Below are 21137 nucleotides of genomic sequence, written 5' to 3' on the forward strand. Positions count from 1 at the left end.
TTTAGATACTAAATTATTTCCATGAGAGAAAGGATTGATTAATACTTAAGTTTGGAATTACTTCAAAGATTCTAATTGTATTAATAAAAATCCAGCTCTTCACTTTTGCTTTTGAGGCTCCATAACCTTGCCATTATCTTCCACATATTTTTCCGGTACATCCTACATATCTGTACAAGCACATCCACCTATGCTACCTGCTATTCACTTTTATGATCTATGCTTATCCCTTCATTTGAACATGTTATATATTAGCAGTATTCTGGAGCCAGCTTATATGGCTAGAAGAGCCTGAATTCAGTAAGGCATCACTGGTAGCTTGGTATTAATCATATCAGCAATATTTACACCACTAAAATTGTCAATTGCTACAAATCAAAGATTCTCTCCTTGCCATAGCCAGTTATTAAGCAAGTACCATCACATCACTGAACAATATACACCATTTATGTTATATTTGTATGCCATATGTTGTTCATTAATTAACGCTGGCATTGTTTAGTTGGTAGCTTTAGTACCAGAAAGTCACCAAAGTTACACAGAATGAAGAACAAGGATTATCTGTATATGAATGCTACAATAATATGCTACTGAACATATTATTTAGTAGATCTAAATGGATTGGAAGGGCTTAATGAGATGGTAACAATGATCAGTTCCACTGATTTGTAATTTATCAACAGCAAATTTAAATTATGATCAATTTTCATTAAAATAATACCTTGAGGAGAAATAAACATTACTATCAGCTATAAATATATAACAAGAAACAATAAATAACAAGGGTTTTCAAATTGTAAGGCTTCCTCTTAATTACCATTTAAAATTTATAATTGATATAGGAAATTAACTTCAACAGTAGTCTAATTTCAGATCCTTATGACCTATTTTTATCCTAAGCAACTTTTTAATAAAGTTAAGTTATAATGGTATACTGCAACATACTCCAATTTTAAACTACCTAAGATTGTTTTTATTGTGATGGAACAAAAAAGTCCTTACTATAATCATCTACTGATCATTTTAAGATTCCCGAAGGAAAGGCATTATTTTGGTTGCTATAAAATTCAACTTAATTTTACAAGTGTAAAAGAAAAATATATAATTCTACACTTAAAGCTGGAATCTATTTTTAAAATTATACAGTGGCTTTCATATAGCCTCATTAAATAGCTACTAATACAGTTCTTTTAAACACCCAATTGTCCAATCAAATTAAATTAAGAGTGGCTTTAAATTGGAAATAATAAGGAAAATGGCTTGCATATCAACATTGCATAAGAAAGCACAGGTTCGTCCTATCAATAATTTCTTACCAATATAGCTATTTGTTTGTAAGTGAAGTACCAAACATTACAAAAAGAGTTATTTTTAAATTAGTTTGAACATAATTTACATTTAAAAGAATTCTTTCTTAGACTTACATACCAGAAGCAAGTGTTTAGCTTGCAAACACTTGCTAAGGATTTTAAAGCAGTAAGTCCAGTATTAAAAGGCTCAAGGCAGACTGTCCTCAGATCAGTCAAGCAGCCATGTCATTTCTAATACCGGAAAATGAAACAGACTATACTTTTAGAGAAATGGACACTCAATAAGTAAATAATTTTATCAGCAAGAACCTGAAGCTAGCATTGGAAAGGTAGCATCTGATTTTCTAGCATCACTTGGATGTTTAAGTTGATTTGGCCAATATGTAAATATCTGGATTATAAAAAAAAATAGCACATCAGCTACCATGAACATGCAAGGCACATAAAGTTTTTTTTCTAATTGAGTTTTTAACTCTAAAATAATTTTAATAAGTTTCACAAGGTCTAATGACTTTTGGGCTTTCTTTCCTTCCAACTGAATATCTTTTGAAATTATACTCTATTGTATCAAATATACCAATAAAATCTTTTAAAATTAAGTGGATGTACTGCATTTGCAGTTAAGTATCTAAAACAACTGAAGTATGTTTGGAAAGCATTCACTATTTTTTTTGCAACTCAAATATCTGACTTAGCAGATATCAACATGAATGTTTTAAAATTGGGGGCAGAAGAAATATCTTATATATAATTTTTAACATCTTCCTGATTTAAAAAAAATTGAAGCCCTAATTGAAAATTGAAGCAGGGATATGAAAAATTTTAAATCAACATACAGTTCCCTGAATGTGAATATCGATTTTGCATCTCCTTCTACAACAAAATTTGCATTATTTTCTTTTTATTTTCCTTTTATTTTTTTGGTAATATCACTTTAGTCATACCAGTTTCCAAAACATATCTTCAGTCAGTCTAGTGAATTGTTAAACTTATATTGAAACACACCTCCCAGCACCCCCATTCTCAGTACCAATAATAATAAGGGAAGCAGGGAAACACTTACCTAATTTTATTATGTTAAAATAATATTCAGGTGCATATTCTGAACCAACTTAGATGACAGTTGTAGCCCTATTCTGTTTATAATGTTTATCATGCCAGTAACATTCAAAACCTACAATTTCACCTTTGCTTCAAATATTAAATCCATTAATTTAATAGAAAAATCTATTATAAATTCATTCACCTCATTTATCATCTCAAGAGTAGTCAGACAGGGGCACATGAAAATGGGAAATATTTTATAATAATTAACTTTGGATTAAACATCTTTCATAAAGAATAGCAGGAAATTAAATATTATCCAGGCTGGGGCGGGGCAGAGAGAATTATCTTTTATAGATTTTGTATAGTACTGAAACTAAACATAGGTTTCAATCCAGTGTACATTTAAAAAAAAGAAAGAATTACTATAGTTTTAAAGTGCAGGCATATATAATTACTTCATTAATAAGGTTTTTGTCATGAAGTCTGTCAGGTTAATTTCTAGGCTTCCAAACAAAATTCCAAAAGTAGGTATAAAATCAATATATTTATAACTGAGATAACTTCACATTTTTATACTGTCCCTCTTTACGTAAGATTTAACTAAAAATTTTGAAATTTATAGGTGTTGAAAATCAATAGAATAGTTTGTGTTGTCATCTGTTTTACTAATTCTATTTACATACAAAATGGATACTGTCCAGCTCTTACTATTTGAATATCATATTGAAATCCCTATTGCAATTGGAGAGACATATGATATTTTTTCTAAAAATATATATATGTATATATACCCAACAGGATTGATATGAAAACAATTTAACTTGAATGATGTAATTATGTAATGGAATGTAAAAAATTATAGCAAGTAAGGTGCCGTGACATGCTGTAATGGATGAAGGTACACTGGTTGATGACACTATATCTCCTACTCATTAATTATTTGGATAGAGTGCATTATTTTTACATAGCATGAAGAAATAAGTCATAAATTACCACTAAAAATTACATCTATACATTTTCATTTAATATTAGTGATATTTCTTCCTCATCCATGAATTATGAAAAAAAATCAAAAGAATATCAATAGCACTTTGAGTTGCTAGGAAAGCTCACAATGTGGTGCGATTTTTTTTACAATATGCAGCTAGTAATTTTTAGGGGAAGAAAGTGAGCATTTCTAGAAAAATGACTTATAAAACAAGTAAGTTTACATGTTTATGAGGCAAATCTGCACATGTGTGGCTTGCTAATGTGTCCTATTTAGGTGCCTAAGTGACTGGAAATATTTTTAACCTACCTTATTTGCAATTCTAAAGATAAAGACACATTTCTTAAGTGTAGCTAATTGAGTGATTCTTTCAACTTATTATAAAACAACATACTGCTAACATGTAGCTCAAATATTTTATACAGGACTCTTTTATAAATCATAACTAAAAACTTAGCCAAGCTCTTTTTTTTCTAAAATCTTACAAGGAAAAAGTGAATTTAACATGACAGTCAAAATGAACCAAGTGATATAAATTCCTTTTCTGTTTTCTATTTTCTTCTAAATCTGTTTTCTTTTCTTTAAGACAACTTTCTCCCTATAATCAATTAGAATTTAAAAAGGGTAATAATGCTAGCATTAAACAAGGGAAACATTTCAAATTTCACTTGCTACCGGTATAATAGTGTGGTTGTGTATATCCATTCATTCCTTACATCAAATCTTAAAAAACATAAAGTTACTGAAAAAAGAAGCTAATGAATTAATCTCTCCATTGTTCTTAGATAAAACCTGGCCACTGTTGACATGTAATTTGTATTAGTTTCCTTCCTTTTCTCTCTCAATGACTTCCTCCACAAAACCCACCAGCCTAGTACAAGACTATATAGGAAAACATCCATTTGAAAGAACTCTCACACCAAAGAATCTACAACAAAAGGACACCTTTATCCAGGTGAAAACGTTACTTACTTAGGTATCAAGCTTACCGTTAAAAAAATTGACTTATTTTTCTACATTTTTCAAGGGAACTGACTTTTTTGAGCAGAGTACTCTCAATCATTGTACAGAGACATATAGGGGGGAAAACCCTACTTTTCAGAATATAAAGACCTTTGTTAGATGATGGAGACCCCTCGTCCGGAAAGTCCGAGGGGATGATTTTTCTGGGGGCTATAGAAAAACAGAAGCACAATTTTGTTTTGAGAATTAACACAGAAAGAATGAGGTGGGAAGATGACTTCTTACAAACAATTCACAGTACTCTGCAGCTGTGGGAGAAGTAGCTGTCTAGAGACTACAAAATGTGGAAGAATAAGTGCATCACTTGGTAACAAATGATTGGTTCTCTTTATCTTGTTGGTTCTTAAGAGTCATCTCAAAGAATTTCTTTCTTATGTTAAAACTCTCTCATACACACACACACATAAACACACGCACATACACACACACACAAAGGAAAGAAATAAAGAGGAAGAGAAACAGCCATTCACAGTATTATTCTTGTCCTATTAGTTTTCCATGTGAATTAGCTATTGAGAAATGTATGAAACATAGTGGCAAGTGTCAAAAATGACACTATACTCCTTTCTAAATCTTTCAAAGAAAAAAATCTCTTACAAGACTATTGCTTCTCATCAGTGTGTGTGTGTGTGTGTGTGTGTGTGTGTGTAAACAGAATTACATATTCCATAAAGGATTCATTAAAAACAGAGCTGTCATTTGTTGGTAGCAAGTATAATAATTTAATAACATTCACCTTCAAGTTTTTAGCATTCTCGAGTTTCTTAACATTACTCTCTATATAGTATAATTTATTAAAATTATTATCTGTGATTTTCAGAGCTAGACACTGTGAAACTTCTAAATTGAAACAAATTATAATAGGGTGACCATAGTCCTCAGAAGCTCATTGACCAGGATACTTATTGAGAGGACATTCTTGAAATGACTAGACAGAGAGGTGGTTTTCCACCTCTAGAAGTCTTGAATTCAATTTGGCGATGGAGGCAAGGAAAGATAAAGAGGAAAATAATTTACCTATAGGATATGAAAAATAAAAATGGGCTATCAAACTTCTGCTCTTGCATTTACATTCACTTTTGCCCTAACAATAAAAAAATTCTGTCAAAAATTAATTTGGTAAGAGAGATTAAAACTTCTAAAAGAAACTCAAGTACAATTATCTTTAAAAGATGCCAAAAAGCATTAGATTACAGAAGATTACCAAAATAAGTAGCTTAATTTTAAATTGTTTTTGTCTTACTTGATTTTTTCAAATCTTTTATTCTTGTAAGTGTCTAGCATAATTATAAAATGTAGAGGTAGAAAATATGTTTATTTTTTCTTAAAGTGATTGAGATTCTGATTCTTCAGCCTTTACAATTGCAGTCAAAATTTCCACTGCCTCCATTATCTAGATACAATATTCACCATAAGCTGAAAATAAGTCACCAGTTTAACCTTTCAATTGCTTTGGTTCTACTAGTACAAATGAAGAATTTTTTCTGGTGTAATAACTCCATCTCTATTTTGTAGTCATGAACATCATTGGAATCATTACAAATAAGGAGGTAAATTATTTTATAATAGATTTCCCAAGTAACAATTGTGAAAAAAAACTTTATTAATGTAGAAGTAACTTCATCTCCTATGGAAATGTGGTTTGAAAGTGCATTTAGTTTTAATCGATGAGGACTTTTAGGTCCATAGCTGATGTATTTGCTAATATAATCAATTTTAATAATCACTTTCATATGTGTGAAAGGCATATTGGAAAACAGCATTATTTCAAACCAAATTTTCATTAAATTCTCAGAAAACTGCTACATCAATAAAAGCAGATAGGTTTTCCTGAAATTTACTTAAGTAAAAAAAAATGTCTAAAAAATTAAAGAAAAATATATCTAAAACTGTGTTATGGAAAGGTAAAACTGAAATGGTTTTCTAGTAAGAGGTGGGCAAGTGGTGGCAAAGGCACATAACAAAATTGGCATTTCGTTTCAATGTGACAACAGTCTTTTTGACAGCATATTAGTTTAACATTGAACATCCCACCAAAACAGTTATCCATTTCCAAGTGCATAATAAGTCATTGTTGTCCTTCACTGTACATTAAATGTCACCCATCATTGTGACAAGAATATAAAAGCTATTGCACACTAGCCAGGAGCCTAGATCAAAGCTGTTGATGCAAGCACTTTGGACATGGCTTTCTAAACTCAGTTAAACCGTCAAAAACACTATGTTTAGAACATCTTTACCTCCGAGCACCAAGAGAAATACAGAATATTTTTACAAATGTAAGAACTCTCAGTAAGGCAGTAGCCTTGTCATCTTGTGACTCCAGAACATGTTAGTGCCAAAATGTGTGTCAAGACAGTCCTGGTGGTCACCGTATTTATAAACCCTTGAGCAGATTCTAGGGGAGACCACCTCCTGCTGTCTAATCCAATAATGCAATAGATGAGATTCTAATATTCTAAAAATCATGCAAAGTAATTCAACCCCAAAACACATAAGAAACTCCTATATTCTTTTTAACTTAGAAAAACTAACGTTATGTACTTAACACATACCAAATATTCTTGGATTTGTTATCTTTGCTAAGGCCAGGTTAGCCAATATTGCTAGCTTTCTTTTACTCTTTTTCCTATATTTGATCATATTCACTTGTTCATTTAAGTAACCTAAGAAATTTCTCTGTAATAAAATTCTTACAAAAAATGGTTTAGTATTACTCTTCTTCCCCAGTTTATTTGTATTTAATTTTAAAATGTCAATCTTAGAATAAAATATGCAATATTATTATACGCTTAGTGAATTATTACTACAGTTCCATCAATCCTGTTGGAGGAAAATGTGTATAGCATTAGTCTCTTCTTTTAAGTTTGGTCTTCAGTTATTCACCTCTATACCAAATTACTAAGAACTCTAGACCAAGATTTACATGCTGATTTTCAAAACAGCTCTGGTCTTGAAGACACCTATTGTTAAAAGAAAAAAAATTTTTCTAACATTATGGGCATTTAAATTGGCTCCATTTTATAAATAGTATCTACTGTGTCCATATTATCAGTTGTTTAATAAAGAAAATATTTGAAGCAAGGTGAAAAATACCTCTCATTCTGAATATAAAGGGTGGATTTCCTAACCAGACTCTTTATATGACTAACTGCTGTCTCTATACTAATATACCTAGGTCAGAGGAAAGAGAGAGGGAAAGGTTTAGGGACAAACATGATTATGTACAAGTTTGTCATGTATAAGATTTCTTCCTAATCTTCTGTCAGCCAAGAGCTATGGTTAGGATATCCAGGATAAGGCCATTCCATATCTAGAATGCTGTACCTCAGGCTTATCTTTACTGTGAAAAGAGTTCTCAGCTAATTCAGACAAGCATGCTGATTATGTCATTATGCTATAAACAAGAAAGCAACTATTTGCAAGAGACCATAGATTATGAAACCATACCAAGAAAATAAGACCATATATCTCTTTCTTAATAATGGTTAAAAAAATTTAGAGCATTTGTTAAGTATTTCTTAGATAATCTTTTTCTATATAGGAAGGGTGAAGGGAAATTTTTAAGAGCTATCACAGTAACAATCGCTTTTAAATTTAATTTTAGAAAACATAAATTCTAACAATTATGATCAGTACTTAATTTATTACAAAATTTTGTTGTTGACATGGTATTATTGTAGAACTTTGTTTCTGTGATTTTCAGTGAGAATGAAACACATAGATGAGAATTTTTTCAAATGTAAATGGTCTTTCTCTGTAATTATTATGGAGATGAAGATAAAAAGTATACATAAATAAAATGCCATATTTATATGTTAACATTAATATAATATAATAATATTAGTAAGTTCATTAGTGATCTCTAAATAACATAAGACACAGTCTTCATTCATAGGTAAAATAAAAATTCTGTGTTTATTTTGTATTGATGAGAAATACCATAATACCATTTATATTAGAAAGGTAATTAAGTTCTGCAATGAAATCTGGACATTTTTGCCTGTTTTGCATATTATGAACTTTCATTGTGAGAGGAGTTCAATACCATATGAGACTGAATATTTTTTTAAGTGAAGTATATTGGATTTTAATTATATAAATTTATTTGGCTTTGGAAGTTCAGTTAAGAATTTAATTGGATTCTATTTCAAGAATTTCCTTTTAATCTGAGTTCTTAGTGTGTTGTTTTTAAATTTAGCAAATATTTATACATTATTTTAATATAGAGTATTGAATAAAATATTTCAGGAATAATCTGCAAAGAATTTATTTTCATATTATGTCCTATTTACCAAGATGTTTATTAGTTAATATAGAATATCTAACATTTTTTATTATTTAATAAAATATGTGTTAATTTACCTATAAATGAAGATATTATACTTAATTTTTGAAATTGTATGAGACTGTTTGCATTGAATAAGATGCTGAAATAGAATCATTTTCAAATTCCATTCATTTAATAACTAACAACAAAATATAACAGTAATATTCCAAAATTTAATGACACTAAAAAATGGCATATCAACTAATGTTACATTCTCAAAAAGAATGACATAGATGTATTTATTTTGTGTAAAATTAGCACAGGTTACCATAATTATACCGACATTATATCACTATTTTATTTGATAGTTATCAGTGAGAGTTAAAAATATTTTGAAAATTAGATCACTGCATAGCTGTTCCACGTCTCTATTTGCAAATGTAATTTTAAGCTGGAAAATAATTCAGATGTTTCAGTATTTGCTTTTGAATGTAATCTCAGAAGATTTGGGCTCAGAAAATTAGGAATATCTGAAATTCCTAATACAAGTTTGAGGTAACTCAGCAGTCTCTGCTTAAGATCCCCCTGGAAACTACATTAGACTTAATTCAGCTTGACTGATGCCTGCACAATTGTCTCAGAATGGTATCAGGACATTTGCCCCTAGGTTTTGATTTTATCCTTCCTGGGAACTTTTGTTAATTTGATTAAGAAGGAACAGGTGTACCTGCAGACAGCATGAAAGACTTTTTTCTATACTTTGGAGTATTTATTTTTCTGTTTGCCTTGTGGGCAGGCTGTAGAGTTCTCCAACCATTGAATTATTTAAACTGTAATCTTTGAACTCATTTCTCTGACTACATATGAAACAGGATGGTTTACGTTGGCCACTATAAAATATATGTAACTAATGCAAAGATGTTCAAAAATGAAAAGGCTGTTTTGTCTTCACAAGATACGGAAAAAGTTAGAGCTAAAGACTTATGAATTTTATAGTCCAAATTCTCGTTTTTGAGGGGAGAATTCTAAACTTCAAATACAAATATTAACATGATCTACCATACAGCTACCAAAGCGATATGTACTCATGGTTCCAATACAAATTTTCAGACAAAGGCAAATGATAATTGTCTGAAGGACTCATGTGTCAATATTAAATCAATTGGGGGAAATTATAAGTTTTCATAACATTTATATGTACATATCAAAAATATCTGTGTATACCTATAAAAATGTGTATATATCAAAAATCTTATGCTATTCTAGAAGTGATTCCTCTTTTAATTGAATGAACTAAGTGGGTTTTTATTGTTTGTTTATTTTTTGCTAGGAACAAATATATGACTTCATTGAGAAAAGAATAAGTTTAAGAAAGGATAAATATCCTTAGTGACAAATTTATCAGAAGAAGCTATATAATACAATTGAAAAAATAACCTTCTTATTTAATATTTAATTTTGATAATAGAGCAAAAACATATTTGTAGTTATACATTATAATTATTTTGTAGAAAAATGAGTAATTTTATGTGGAAAATAATGGTAGTTTTTTTATACATAAAGTGCTCATTTTTAATTAGCCTTGGTTCATTAAAAAAAAGCCTCCTTTTAAATCTTACCTCTTTGTTTTTTCTTATGACTTATTTATCAATTCAAATTAGTAAAATACACTATCTTACTGTCTCGCTCAAGAGCAAAATGAGGAAATAATTTTTATGGAATAGTAATTTGGACTGCTTTTAGATTCTAATTAAAAAGAGTAAACTCTCCCACAGTTATAGCTTACTGACACAACCAGCATGCTTTCTGCCCAAAAAGGCAGTACAGTATATTTTAATAAGGTATGTGACTCTTAAAAGTTCATTATTTCAGCACCCCAAGGGAAATAAAGAAGAAGAAAAGTAAAATTATTGTGACTTTTGACAATTATTAGTTAGAAAAAGGAGGTAACAATTGCCAAAAAAATCACAAAAGTGAGCATGTTACCTGGCTATGACAAAGAGCACACAACTGACACCCAAGTAAGCCAGCAGAATATACATCCAGATATCAGGGGAGAGAGGATTCAGGAAGGAGAAGACGCCTGGGTTTGTACCATTGGGCTTGCGGTACAAAATACTTATTCCAAGTGTCATAAAGGGCTTGGAAAAGTCGATGACCTTCTCTCGAACGTAGGTAATAGCCAGTGGGGCAACTGCAAGGTCAGCTTTCTGTAGAGAGAAACAGAAAACGGGAAAAAATTGGTTCTAAGTTTCAAAAAAGAAGTCAGTATCCAAATTAAGCAAAACAAATACTTTATACTTGAGAATTGTCTGAGTACCTATTATGTTAACATTTAAAGCATTCTTGACCCTGAATTGAAGCATGATTTTTCTGTTACTCATTTCTATGTCCTTCTAGATTAGCAAACCAGCATTTATTGCAAGTAGTTAAAGAAAGAAAAAAAATGTATGGAATGAAAAAACTGAAGAAACTATTGTACATTCAGTACCTGAATTATTATGCTGTGGAATCTTCTCATAATTATTTTTAATCTAAACTAAAAAAACACATTTAACATAAGTTATGGATCTCTAAATAACTTGGTCAAATTCTAAATAGTAATAATAATATCTACCTCAAATCATTTCGTTGATAATCAAGAAACATGTTTTCCTTATTTTAAAACTATAGAGTTCAGTTAAAAGGTTTAAGTCTTTAAATAGTTAACATTTTGAAAGTCATCTTTTAATGTGATTGTGTTTACTGCCCTTGAGTTTTGTTTCTATCCCTCTAATTTGTTTTATATTATTTAATGAAAATCCTTGCAGCCTTGCCTAAATCGCATTAGGAAATGAGTTTTTCAATTTTCACAAAGTTGCTAATTTTCCACGGTAGCTTAAATATGTTAAATTACTTATTCTTTTCACTCATCATGTTATAACCATCTGCCAGGGATGAACTTAAGCTGTAATATGTTACAGGAAATAATTTTAATATTTTAAATAATAAAGGCATCTATTCTCATATATAATGGGAAGCTATATCTCTACTTTCCTCTTATTTTATTAAACATACTGGGCTTTCAGAAGATAAATAAGAAATGCTGCTTGTAGAGAGCTACAGAAAGATGAACAAAATAATGAAATTGGGTTTTGTTTTCTTACCTCGAGGACTGTTGGAGAACTTAAAAAAAGAAACTTCACTAAAAGGCTAAGTTTGTTGATGATATTATTCTGGGTATGTGTTTGGGAATTATTATTCTGGGTATGCATTTGTGTTTGGGTGTGTGTGGGAAAGGGGGAGCACTCAGATACCTGAACAGAGTACCTCTGAGCAGCAATGAAGACAGAGAGATATTTCTCTAAATGTTAGGAAGGAAAGAACAGGTCTTAACGGTCCTGGAGAGGATATCATCACATTACATATTCATAAATCTAAGAAAATATCAATTTAGCAATAATACTTGGTAATGTTCTTTAAGCATGTGCTGTGTAACAGGCATTGTGTGGTAAGCACTTTACATGAATTGTCACATTTAATCCTTACACAATCCTACTATTATTCCTATTTTAAGATAAGGAAACTGAATCTATGAGAAGTAAAAAACTTGTTCATGGTCACAGAGCTAACTGAGCATTGGAACCAGGACCTAAACCCCAAGCTATTGGAATCTATACCTAGAGTTAAGCATGAGATGCATCTCAGAAGCCAGAAATGGAATGATGGAGACATTCATTCATTCTTTTATTAAAGAATCTGTAGAGATGGAAAGGAGAATATATAGAAGCAAGGTCAGTAATTAATAGATTACAGTCACTGACAAGTTAGAGGGTCAGGTGCAGAATTTAGGAAGATGGAATACTTTCCACAAGGAAGAAATAGCACTTCCTCTAAGACAGAAGGGAAGGAACTACAGACGGTTTGAAAAAGTAAGGATGTTTCTTAGGGAAAAAGAGTGATCATTTAAGAATCATTTAACCTAGTAATCATTCTAGGTTAAAAAATGGACAACCTGAAATGGTGGCTTACTTCTGTTCAGGGGATTGAGTATACAGCACAGTTTATCTATGTACCATTTCACTTTTGTAACCCTCCCTCACTGTAGGCACACGAAAAACAAAATTTTATAACATGTAAAGCATGTAAGTGAACATGCTTTAAGCTGGTAAAATATTTTTTAAATTCAAAATAGATATTAACAAAAGTTAGGGAACAATTCAAGTAACATCTATTAAGACAAAACCACTACATTATTCTAAAAAAAAAGTCGTTCCACAGGCATATATTAATATGATTAACTAGACATCCATCAAATTTCAAAATTTACTTAGCATTGCCTAAAGTAAAATTTCTATCCCAAATATAAAATGAATATAAGACAAAACATCACACAGTAAAAGTCTTTCAATTATAAAAGAAATTAGTCATTTGAAACAAAAGATATAAACAGACACTTTTGACATTTAATTTAAAAAAATAAATGTATTGAGAGGGGAAGATGGTGGTGTAGGAGGAAGCTGGACTCACCTCCTCCTGCTGATCACTTAGATTCCACCCACACCTGCCTAAATAACCCAGAAAACCACCAGAAGACTAGCAGAATGGACTCTCCAGAGCCAAGCTTAGACAAAAGGCCCACAGAAGACTGTAGGAAGGGCAGAGAGGCAGTGCGTGCTACACAGACTGGCGGGATGGAGCTGGGGCAGTGGAGGGGCAGCACGCCCAGCAAGGCAGAGCCCCTGAGTCTGGCTACAAAAGCCAAGGGGCCGGACTCCATGAGTTCTGACAGCCAGCAGGACTTAAAACCTGGAATGTTAAAAGTCAACTGCTCTGCTCTCATGGGGAGGGCGAGAGGACGCCAGGAGTTAGAATTGTTGAGCCCCGGAAGATAGAGCTAAGCTCAGCTGGGGAACAAAGGCACTGGTAAGTGCCATCTCCTTCTCCCATCCCCCAGCAGAAATTCCAAAGGGAACCAGTTCCGGTCACTGAACTTGCTTGCAATGTGCAAAAGCCCAATGCTGTGCTTCTGTGGATACATTTCTCCAACGGGACTACCTCCATCCCAGTGCTGCAGGGTTCCTCCCGCAGGACACCAGAGAGGGCAAAGCCAGCTAAGCCTGCCTCTCCCACCCCTGTGCACTTTGAAGATCCATCCCAGCTAATAACTCAGATCCCATCGAAACAGCACCACAAGCCTGGCAGTGTGCAAGAGGCCCAGACATGGGCCACACCACACCACTATCTTCCCTGGGAGAGGGGAAGATAAGGTACATACCAGTCTGACTGTGGCCCCAGCGGTGGACTGGGGACAGACATCAGGTCTGACTGCGGCCCCACCCACCAACACAAGTTACTCCAGACAGCACAGGGGAAGTGCCCTGCAGTTTAGAGCCACCACAGGGACTACCCAAAATGAGAAAACAGAAGAAGTCTCCTCAAAAGAAACTCCAGGAAGTAGTGACAGCTAATGAATTGATCAAAAACGATTTAAGCAATATAATAGAACAAGAATTTAGAATAATAGTCATAAAATTAATCGCTGGGCTTGAAAAAAGCATAGAGGACAGAAGAGAATCTATTGCTATAGAGATCAAGGGACTAAGAAATAGTCATGAGGAGCTATAAAATGCTATAAATAAGGTGCAAAATAAAATGGAGGTGGCCATAGCAGGGATTGAAGAGGCAGAGGAGAGAATAGGTGAATTAGAAGATAAAATTATGGAAAAAGAGGAAGCTGAGAAAAAGAGAGATAAAAACATCCAGGAGTATAAGGGGAGAATTAGAGAACTAAGTGATGCAATCAAATGGAACAATATCCATATCATAGGAATTCCAGAACAAGAAGAAGAGAGAGAAAGGGGCTGAAGGTGTACTTGAACAAATCATAGCTGAGAACTTCCCTGATCTGGGGAAGCAAAAAAGACATTGAAATCCAAGAGGCACAGAGAACTCCCTTCAGATGTAATTTGAATAGATCTTCTGCATGACATATCATAGTGAAACTGGCAAAATACAAGGATAAAGAGAAAATTCTGAAAGCAGCTAGGGATAAACAGGCCATAACTTACAAAGGTAGACACATAAGAGTAGTAGCAGACCTATCTACTGAAACTTGGCAGGCCAGAAAGGAATGGCAGGAAATCTTCAATGTGATAAACAGAAATAAAATGCAGCCGAGAATCCTTTATCCAGCAAGACTGTCAATCAGAATAGAAGGAGAGATAAAGGTTTTCCCAAAAAAACAAAAACTGAAGGAATTCATCACCACCAAACCAGCACTACAAGAGATGCTAAGGGGGATTCTGTGAGTGAAATGTTGCAAGGACCACAAAGTACCAGAGACATCATTACAAGCATGAAACCTGCAGACATCACAATGACTCTAAGCCCATATCTTTCAATAATACCACTGAATGTAAATGGACTAAATGCTCCAACCAAAAGACATAGGGTATCAGAATGGATTAAAAAAAAAAAAAAAACAAGACCCATCTATTTGCTGCCTACATGAGACTCATTTTAGACCTGAGGACACCTTCAGATTGAAAGTGAGGGGATGGAAAACTATCTATCATACTACTGGATGTCAAAATAAAGCTGGAGTAGCCATACTTATATCAGACAAACCAGACTTTAAGTTAAAGGTAAGGGCATTATATAATAATTACAGGGTCTATCCATCAGGAAGAGCTAACAATTGTAAATGTCTATGTGCCGAATATGGGAGCTCCCAAATATATAAAACAATTAATCACAAACATAAGCAACCTTATTGATAAGAATGTGGTAACTGCAGGGGACTTTAATACCCCATTTACAACAACGCACAGATCATCTAAACACAGTATCAATAAAGAAACAATGGTCCTGAATGATACATTAGATCAGATGGACTTGACAGATCTATTTAGAACTCTGCATCCCAAAGCAACAGAATATAATTTCTTCTTGAGTGCACATGGAACATTCTCCAAGATAGATCATATGCTGGCTCACAAAACACCCCTTAATAAGTATAAGAGTTGAGATCATACCATACACACTTTCAGACCACAATGCTATGAAACTTGAAATCAACCACAGGAAAAAGTCTGGAAAATCTCCAAAAGCATGGAGGTTAAAGAACACCCTACTAAAGAGTGAATGGATCAACCAGGAAATTAGAGAAGGAATTAAAAAAATATATGGAAACGAATGAAAATGAAAATACAACAATCCAAACGCTTTGGGATGCAGCGAAGGCAGTCCTGAGAGGAAAATACACTGCAATCAAGGCCTATCTCAAGAAACAAGAAAAATCCCAAATACAAAATCTAACAGCACACCTAAAAGAAATAGACACAGAACAGCAAACCAAAGACACCCCAAACCCAGCAGAAGAAGAGAAATAATAAAGATGAGAGCAGAAAAAAAGCAATATAGAATGTAAAAAAACTGTAGAGCAGATCAATGAAACCGAGAGTTGGTTTTTTTGAAAAAAAAAAAAAACAAACAAAATTGATAAACCTCTAGCCAGGCTTCTCAAAAGAAAAAGAAAAAGAAAAGAGAGATGACCCAAATAGATAAAATCATGAATGAAAATGGAATTATTACAAACAATCCCTTAGAAATACAAGCAATTATCAGGGAATACTATGAAAAATTGTATGCCAACAAACTGGACAATCTGGAAGAAATGGACAAATTCCTAAACACCCACCCACTTCCAAAACTCAAACAGGAAGAAATAGAAAACTTGAACAGACTATAACTGGCGAAGAAACTGAATCAGTTATCAAAACTCTCCCAACAAATAAGAGTCCACGACCAGATGACTTCCTTGGGGAATTCTACCAGACATGTAAAGCAGAGATAATACCTATCCTTCTCAAGCTATTCCAAGAAATAGAAAGGGACGGAAAACTTCCAGACTCATTCTATGAAACCAGCATTCCTTATATTCCTAAACCAGACAGAGACCCAGTAAAAAAAGAGAACTACAGGCCAATATCCCTGATGAATATGGATGCAAAAATTCTCAGTAAGATACTAACAAATCGAATTCAACAGCATATAAAAAGAATTATTCACCATGATCAAGTAGGATTCATTCCTGGGATGCAGGGCTGGTTCAACATTCACAAAGCAATCAATGTGATATATCACATTAAGAAAAGAAAAGAAAAGAACCATATGATCCTGCCAATCAATGCAGAAAAAGCATTTGACAAAATTCAGCATCTTTTCTTAATAAAAACCCTCAAGAAAGTTGGGATAGAAGGAACATAATTAAACATCATAAAAGCCATTTATGAAAAGCCCACAGCTAATATCATCCTCAATGGGGAAAAACTGAGAGCTTTCCCCCTAAGATCAGGAACACGACAGGGATGTCCTCTCTCACTGCTGTTATTTAACATAGTGTTGGAAGTGCTAGCATCAGCAATCAAACAACAAAAGGAAATCAAAAGCATCAAAATTGGCAAAGACGAAGTCAAGCTTTCACTTTTTGCAGATGACATGATATTATACATGGAAAACCGGATAGAGTCCACCAAATGTCTGCTAGAACTAATACATGAATTCAGCAAAGTCTCAGGATACAAAATTAATGTACAGAAATCAGTTGCGTTCTTATACACTAATAATGAAGCAACAGAAAGACAAATAAAGAAACTGATCCCATTCACAACTGCACCAAAAATCATAAAATACCTAGGAATAAACCTAATCAAAGATGTAAAAGATCTTTTTGCTGAAAACTATAGAAAGCTTATGAAAGAAATTGAAGAAGATATAAAGAAATGGAAAAACATTCCGTGTTCATGGATTGGAAGAATAAATATTGTTAAAATCCTATCTACACATTCAGTGCAATCCCAAGCTATCTACACATTCAGTGCAATCCCAATCAAAATTCCGCCAGCATTCTTCTCGAAGCTAGAACAAGTAATCCTAAAATTTGTATGGAACCACAAAAGACCCCGAAAAGCCAAAGTAATATTGAAGAAGACCACCAAAGCAGGAGGCAACAGAATCGCAGACTTTAGCCTCTACTACAAAGCTGTTATCATCAAGACAGCATGGTATTGGCACAAAAACAGACACATAGATCAATGGAATAGAATAGAGACTCCAGAAATGGACCCACAAAAGTATGACCAACTAACCTTTGACAAAGCAGGAAAGAATTTCCAATGGAAAAAAGACAGTCTCTTTAACAAATGGTGCTGGGAGAACTGGACAGCAACATGCAGAAGAATGAAACTAGACCACTTTCTTACACCATTCACAAAAATAAACTCAAAATGGATAAAGGACCTGAATGTGAGACAGGAAACCATCAAAACCCTAGAGGAGAAAGCAGGAAAAAGCCTCTCTGATCTCATCCACAGCAATTTCTTACTTTACACATCTCCAAAGGCAAGGGCAAAAAAAAAAAAAAAAAAGGCAAGGGCAAGCAAAAATGAACTATTGAGACCTCATGAAGATAAAAAGCTTCTGCACTGCAAAGGAAACAATCAATAAAACTAATAGGCAACCAACGGAATGGGAAAAGATATTTGCAAATGACATATCAAAGGGCTAGTATCCAAAATCTGTAAAGAAGTCACCAAACTCCACACCCGAAAAACAAATAATCCAGTGAAGAAATGGGCAGAAAACATGAATAGACACTTCTCTAAAGAAGACATCCAGATGGCCAACGGGCACATGAAATGATGCTCAACATCACTCCCCATCAGTGAAATACAAATCAAAACCACCCTGAGATATCACCTCACGCCAGTCAGGGTCGCTAAAATGCACAAATCAGGAGACTATAGATGCTGGAGAGGATGTGGAGAAATGGGAACCCTCTTGCACTGTTGGTGGGAATGCAAACTGGTGCAGTCGCTCTGGAAAACAGTGTGGAGGTTCCTCAAAAAAATTAAAAATAGATCTACCCTATACCCAGGAATAGCACTGCTAGGAATTTACCCAAGGGATACAGGAGTACTGTTCCATAGGGGCACTTGTACCCCAATGTTTATAGCAGCACTCTCAACAATAGCCAAATTGTGGAAAGAGCCTAAATGTCCATCAACTGATGAATGGATAAAGAAATTGTGGTTTATATACACAATGGAATACTACTTGGCAATGAGAAAGAATGAAATATGACCTTTTGTGGCAACGTGGATGGAACTGGAGAGTGTTATGCTAAGTGAAATAAGTCATAAAGAGAAAGACAGATACCGTATGTTTTCACTCTTATGTGGATCCTGAGAAACTTAACAGAAGACAATTGGGGAGGGGAAAGAAGAAAAAAAAATGTTAGAGAGGGAAGGAGCCAAAGCATAAGAGACTCTTAAAAACTGAGAATAAACTGAGGGTTGATGGGAAGTGAAAAGGAGGGGAAAGTGGGTGATGGGTATTGAGGAGGGCACCTGTGGGGATGAGCACTACGTGTTGTATGGAAACCAATTTGACAATAAATTTCATATTAAAAAGAATAAAATAAAATAAAAAATAAATGTATCAACAGACTGTGGTACATTCATATAATGGAATATTATTCAGCAATAAAAAGAAATGAGCTATCAAGACAGGAAAAGACATGACAAACTCTAAATGCATACAGTGCTAAATGAAAAATGCCAGTCTGAAAAGACTACATAGTGTATGCTTCCAATTATATGACATTTTGGAAAAGGCAAAATTGCACAGGCAGTAAAAAGCTCTGTGGTTGACAACGGCTCAGGGGAACAGAGTGACAAATAAGTGGAACCAAACATGTTTAAGATAGTGAAACTATTCTGTAAGAAATCATAATGCACATGACACTGTGCATTTATCAAAAAATATAAAGCTGTAGAATACAATGAGTGAGCCCTAATGTAAACCATGGACTTTAGCTAATGTCTCAAAAATTGTTCATCAATTGTAACAAATGTACTACACTAATGGAAGCTGTTAATAATCATGGGAACTAGAGTGGGGCAGGGGATGAAAGCAGAATGGGAGAAGGTATGGAAACTCTACTTTCTGCACAGTTTTTCTATAAATCTAAAACTACTCTAAAAAGTCTATTTTTTAGATAATAAGTTTAACCATATCCTCAGTTAGTAGTATTTAATGTTGTGTTGATTAAATTAATTAGAACATAGTTGCTATGGTAAAGGGTTTCTCCCTGGAAAATTCACAAAGATGCCTGGGCAGCACTATCTTATTAATAAGTTTTAATTTAATATTCTATCATTCTATATGAAATTTTCCAAATTGTTTTATTCTCATAATAACCAATCAAATATCCGTAGGGCATTGGACAAAATCTGACACCAAGGAACTACTTGGTAAACGTTTGCTAAGTACAGTTTCAACTTACTAAATACACTTTAATTTACTAAAATTTTCAAAGAAAATTACCCAGAGAATTTCAAAATTAAACTTTTTTCTGATCTTATTCTAGAAATAAGATTTATTGGTACATTAATGTAATTTCTAGTGAACTAACCCATCTAGGGGAAAACAGAATAATTCTTTTTACGGAGTTCTATATAGTTAATAGCAATCCTTGATTACAGTTTCAAAGAACAATGATAACATTTATTGGTCTAATTTCCAATTACCTAATACAAAAATTAGATAACAAGGCATATTTTCATGAATGTCACAATGACTCCTAATTTGATCATGTTGAGAAAACCTTCTTTACAAAGTCCTAGTAATGAAAGAACATAATGATATTATTTTATAATACATGCTCTGGCCAGTGAAACATCTTATGCATACTTCTGAAAGTTTTTGTAATTTAACACTGGAAAAACCAGTTCTAAAAACTTTTCGTTTCCACAATGTTGTGAAATGCTTACGACAGTGGTAAGTGTGCTTGAATAAATTGGAAATATTTTAACTGATTTAGCTAAGACATTTAAGCTAGTTAATTATGATATTAATTTTAATGTAACTTATAAGTGATCCCACACTTTACCAAACTCTTCACAATGAATAATGTGAGCACATGTTTTCGCTTCTGTGTGCACTTTTAGGGAAACACAGTTTATTTTCTGTACATGTGGCATCCCATTTCCACCACTATCCACCTAGTTACACTGCCTGGACTCCTACAGTGGCCTCCTAATTGGTCCCCTGCTTTCATTGTTGCCCAACTAGAGTCTATCCTTCATCCGAAGACAAGCTCTTTTTAAAACATATACCAGATTATCACTTTTGGCTCTGAATTCTCCAATGATTTCTAGCACACATAAAATACAACCTAATCTTGGCCTACAAAGCACTACAAGAGATGGCCCCTAATTATGTAATCAACTTCAGTTCCTATCACTCTCCTGGTCTTAGGGGGATCACTCTTGTCCCAATAACTCTGGTTGCCTTGTTAATCTTTAAATGTGAACACGTTTCTGTTTCAAGGCCTTTAAACTTACTATTTCTTTTGCCTGGAAAGCTTGTTCCTCATAGGTCTACATGGCTTATTCACTCACTTTTAATGTTTTGATGTATAGGTTCTGTTATCAGTCACTCAAAGGGATCTTTA

The 21137-nt window shown here is 33.3% G+C and overlaps 1 protein-coding gene across 3 annotated transcripts in view; it reads right to left on the minus strand.

The window, feature by feature from the left end:
- The window catches only part of GRIK2 (glutamate ionotropic receptor kainate type subunit 2), a 670079-nt gene that overhangs the window by 155270 nt on the left and 493672 nt on the right, over nt 1-21137 (minus strand). For all 3 annotated transcript variants that reach the window (XM_047102336.1, XM_047102337.1, XM_047102338.1), the window contains exon 11: nt 10625-10848. In XM_047102336.1, coding sequence (XP_046958292.1) covers nt 10625-10848 — 224 coding nt within the window. The remainder of the gene's footprint in view (nt 1-10624; nt 10849-21137) is intronic.

Source organism: Lynx rufus, unplaced genomic scaffold (genome assembly GCF_022079265.1).
Source record: "Lynx rufus isolate CCGP_SWC_20201006 ecotype Redwood Valley unplaced genomic scaffold, mLynRuf1.p SCAF_6, whole genome shotgun sequence".
Classification (NCBI taxonomy): Eukaryota; Metazoa; Chordata; class Mammalia; order Carnivora; family Felidae; genus Lynx; species Lynx rufus.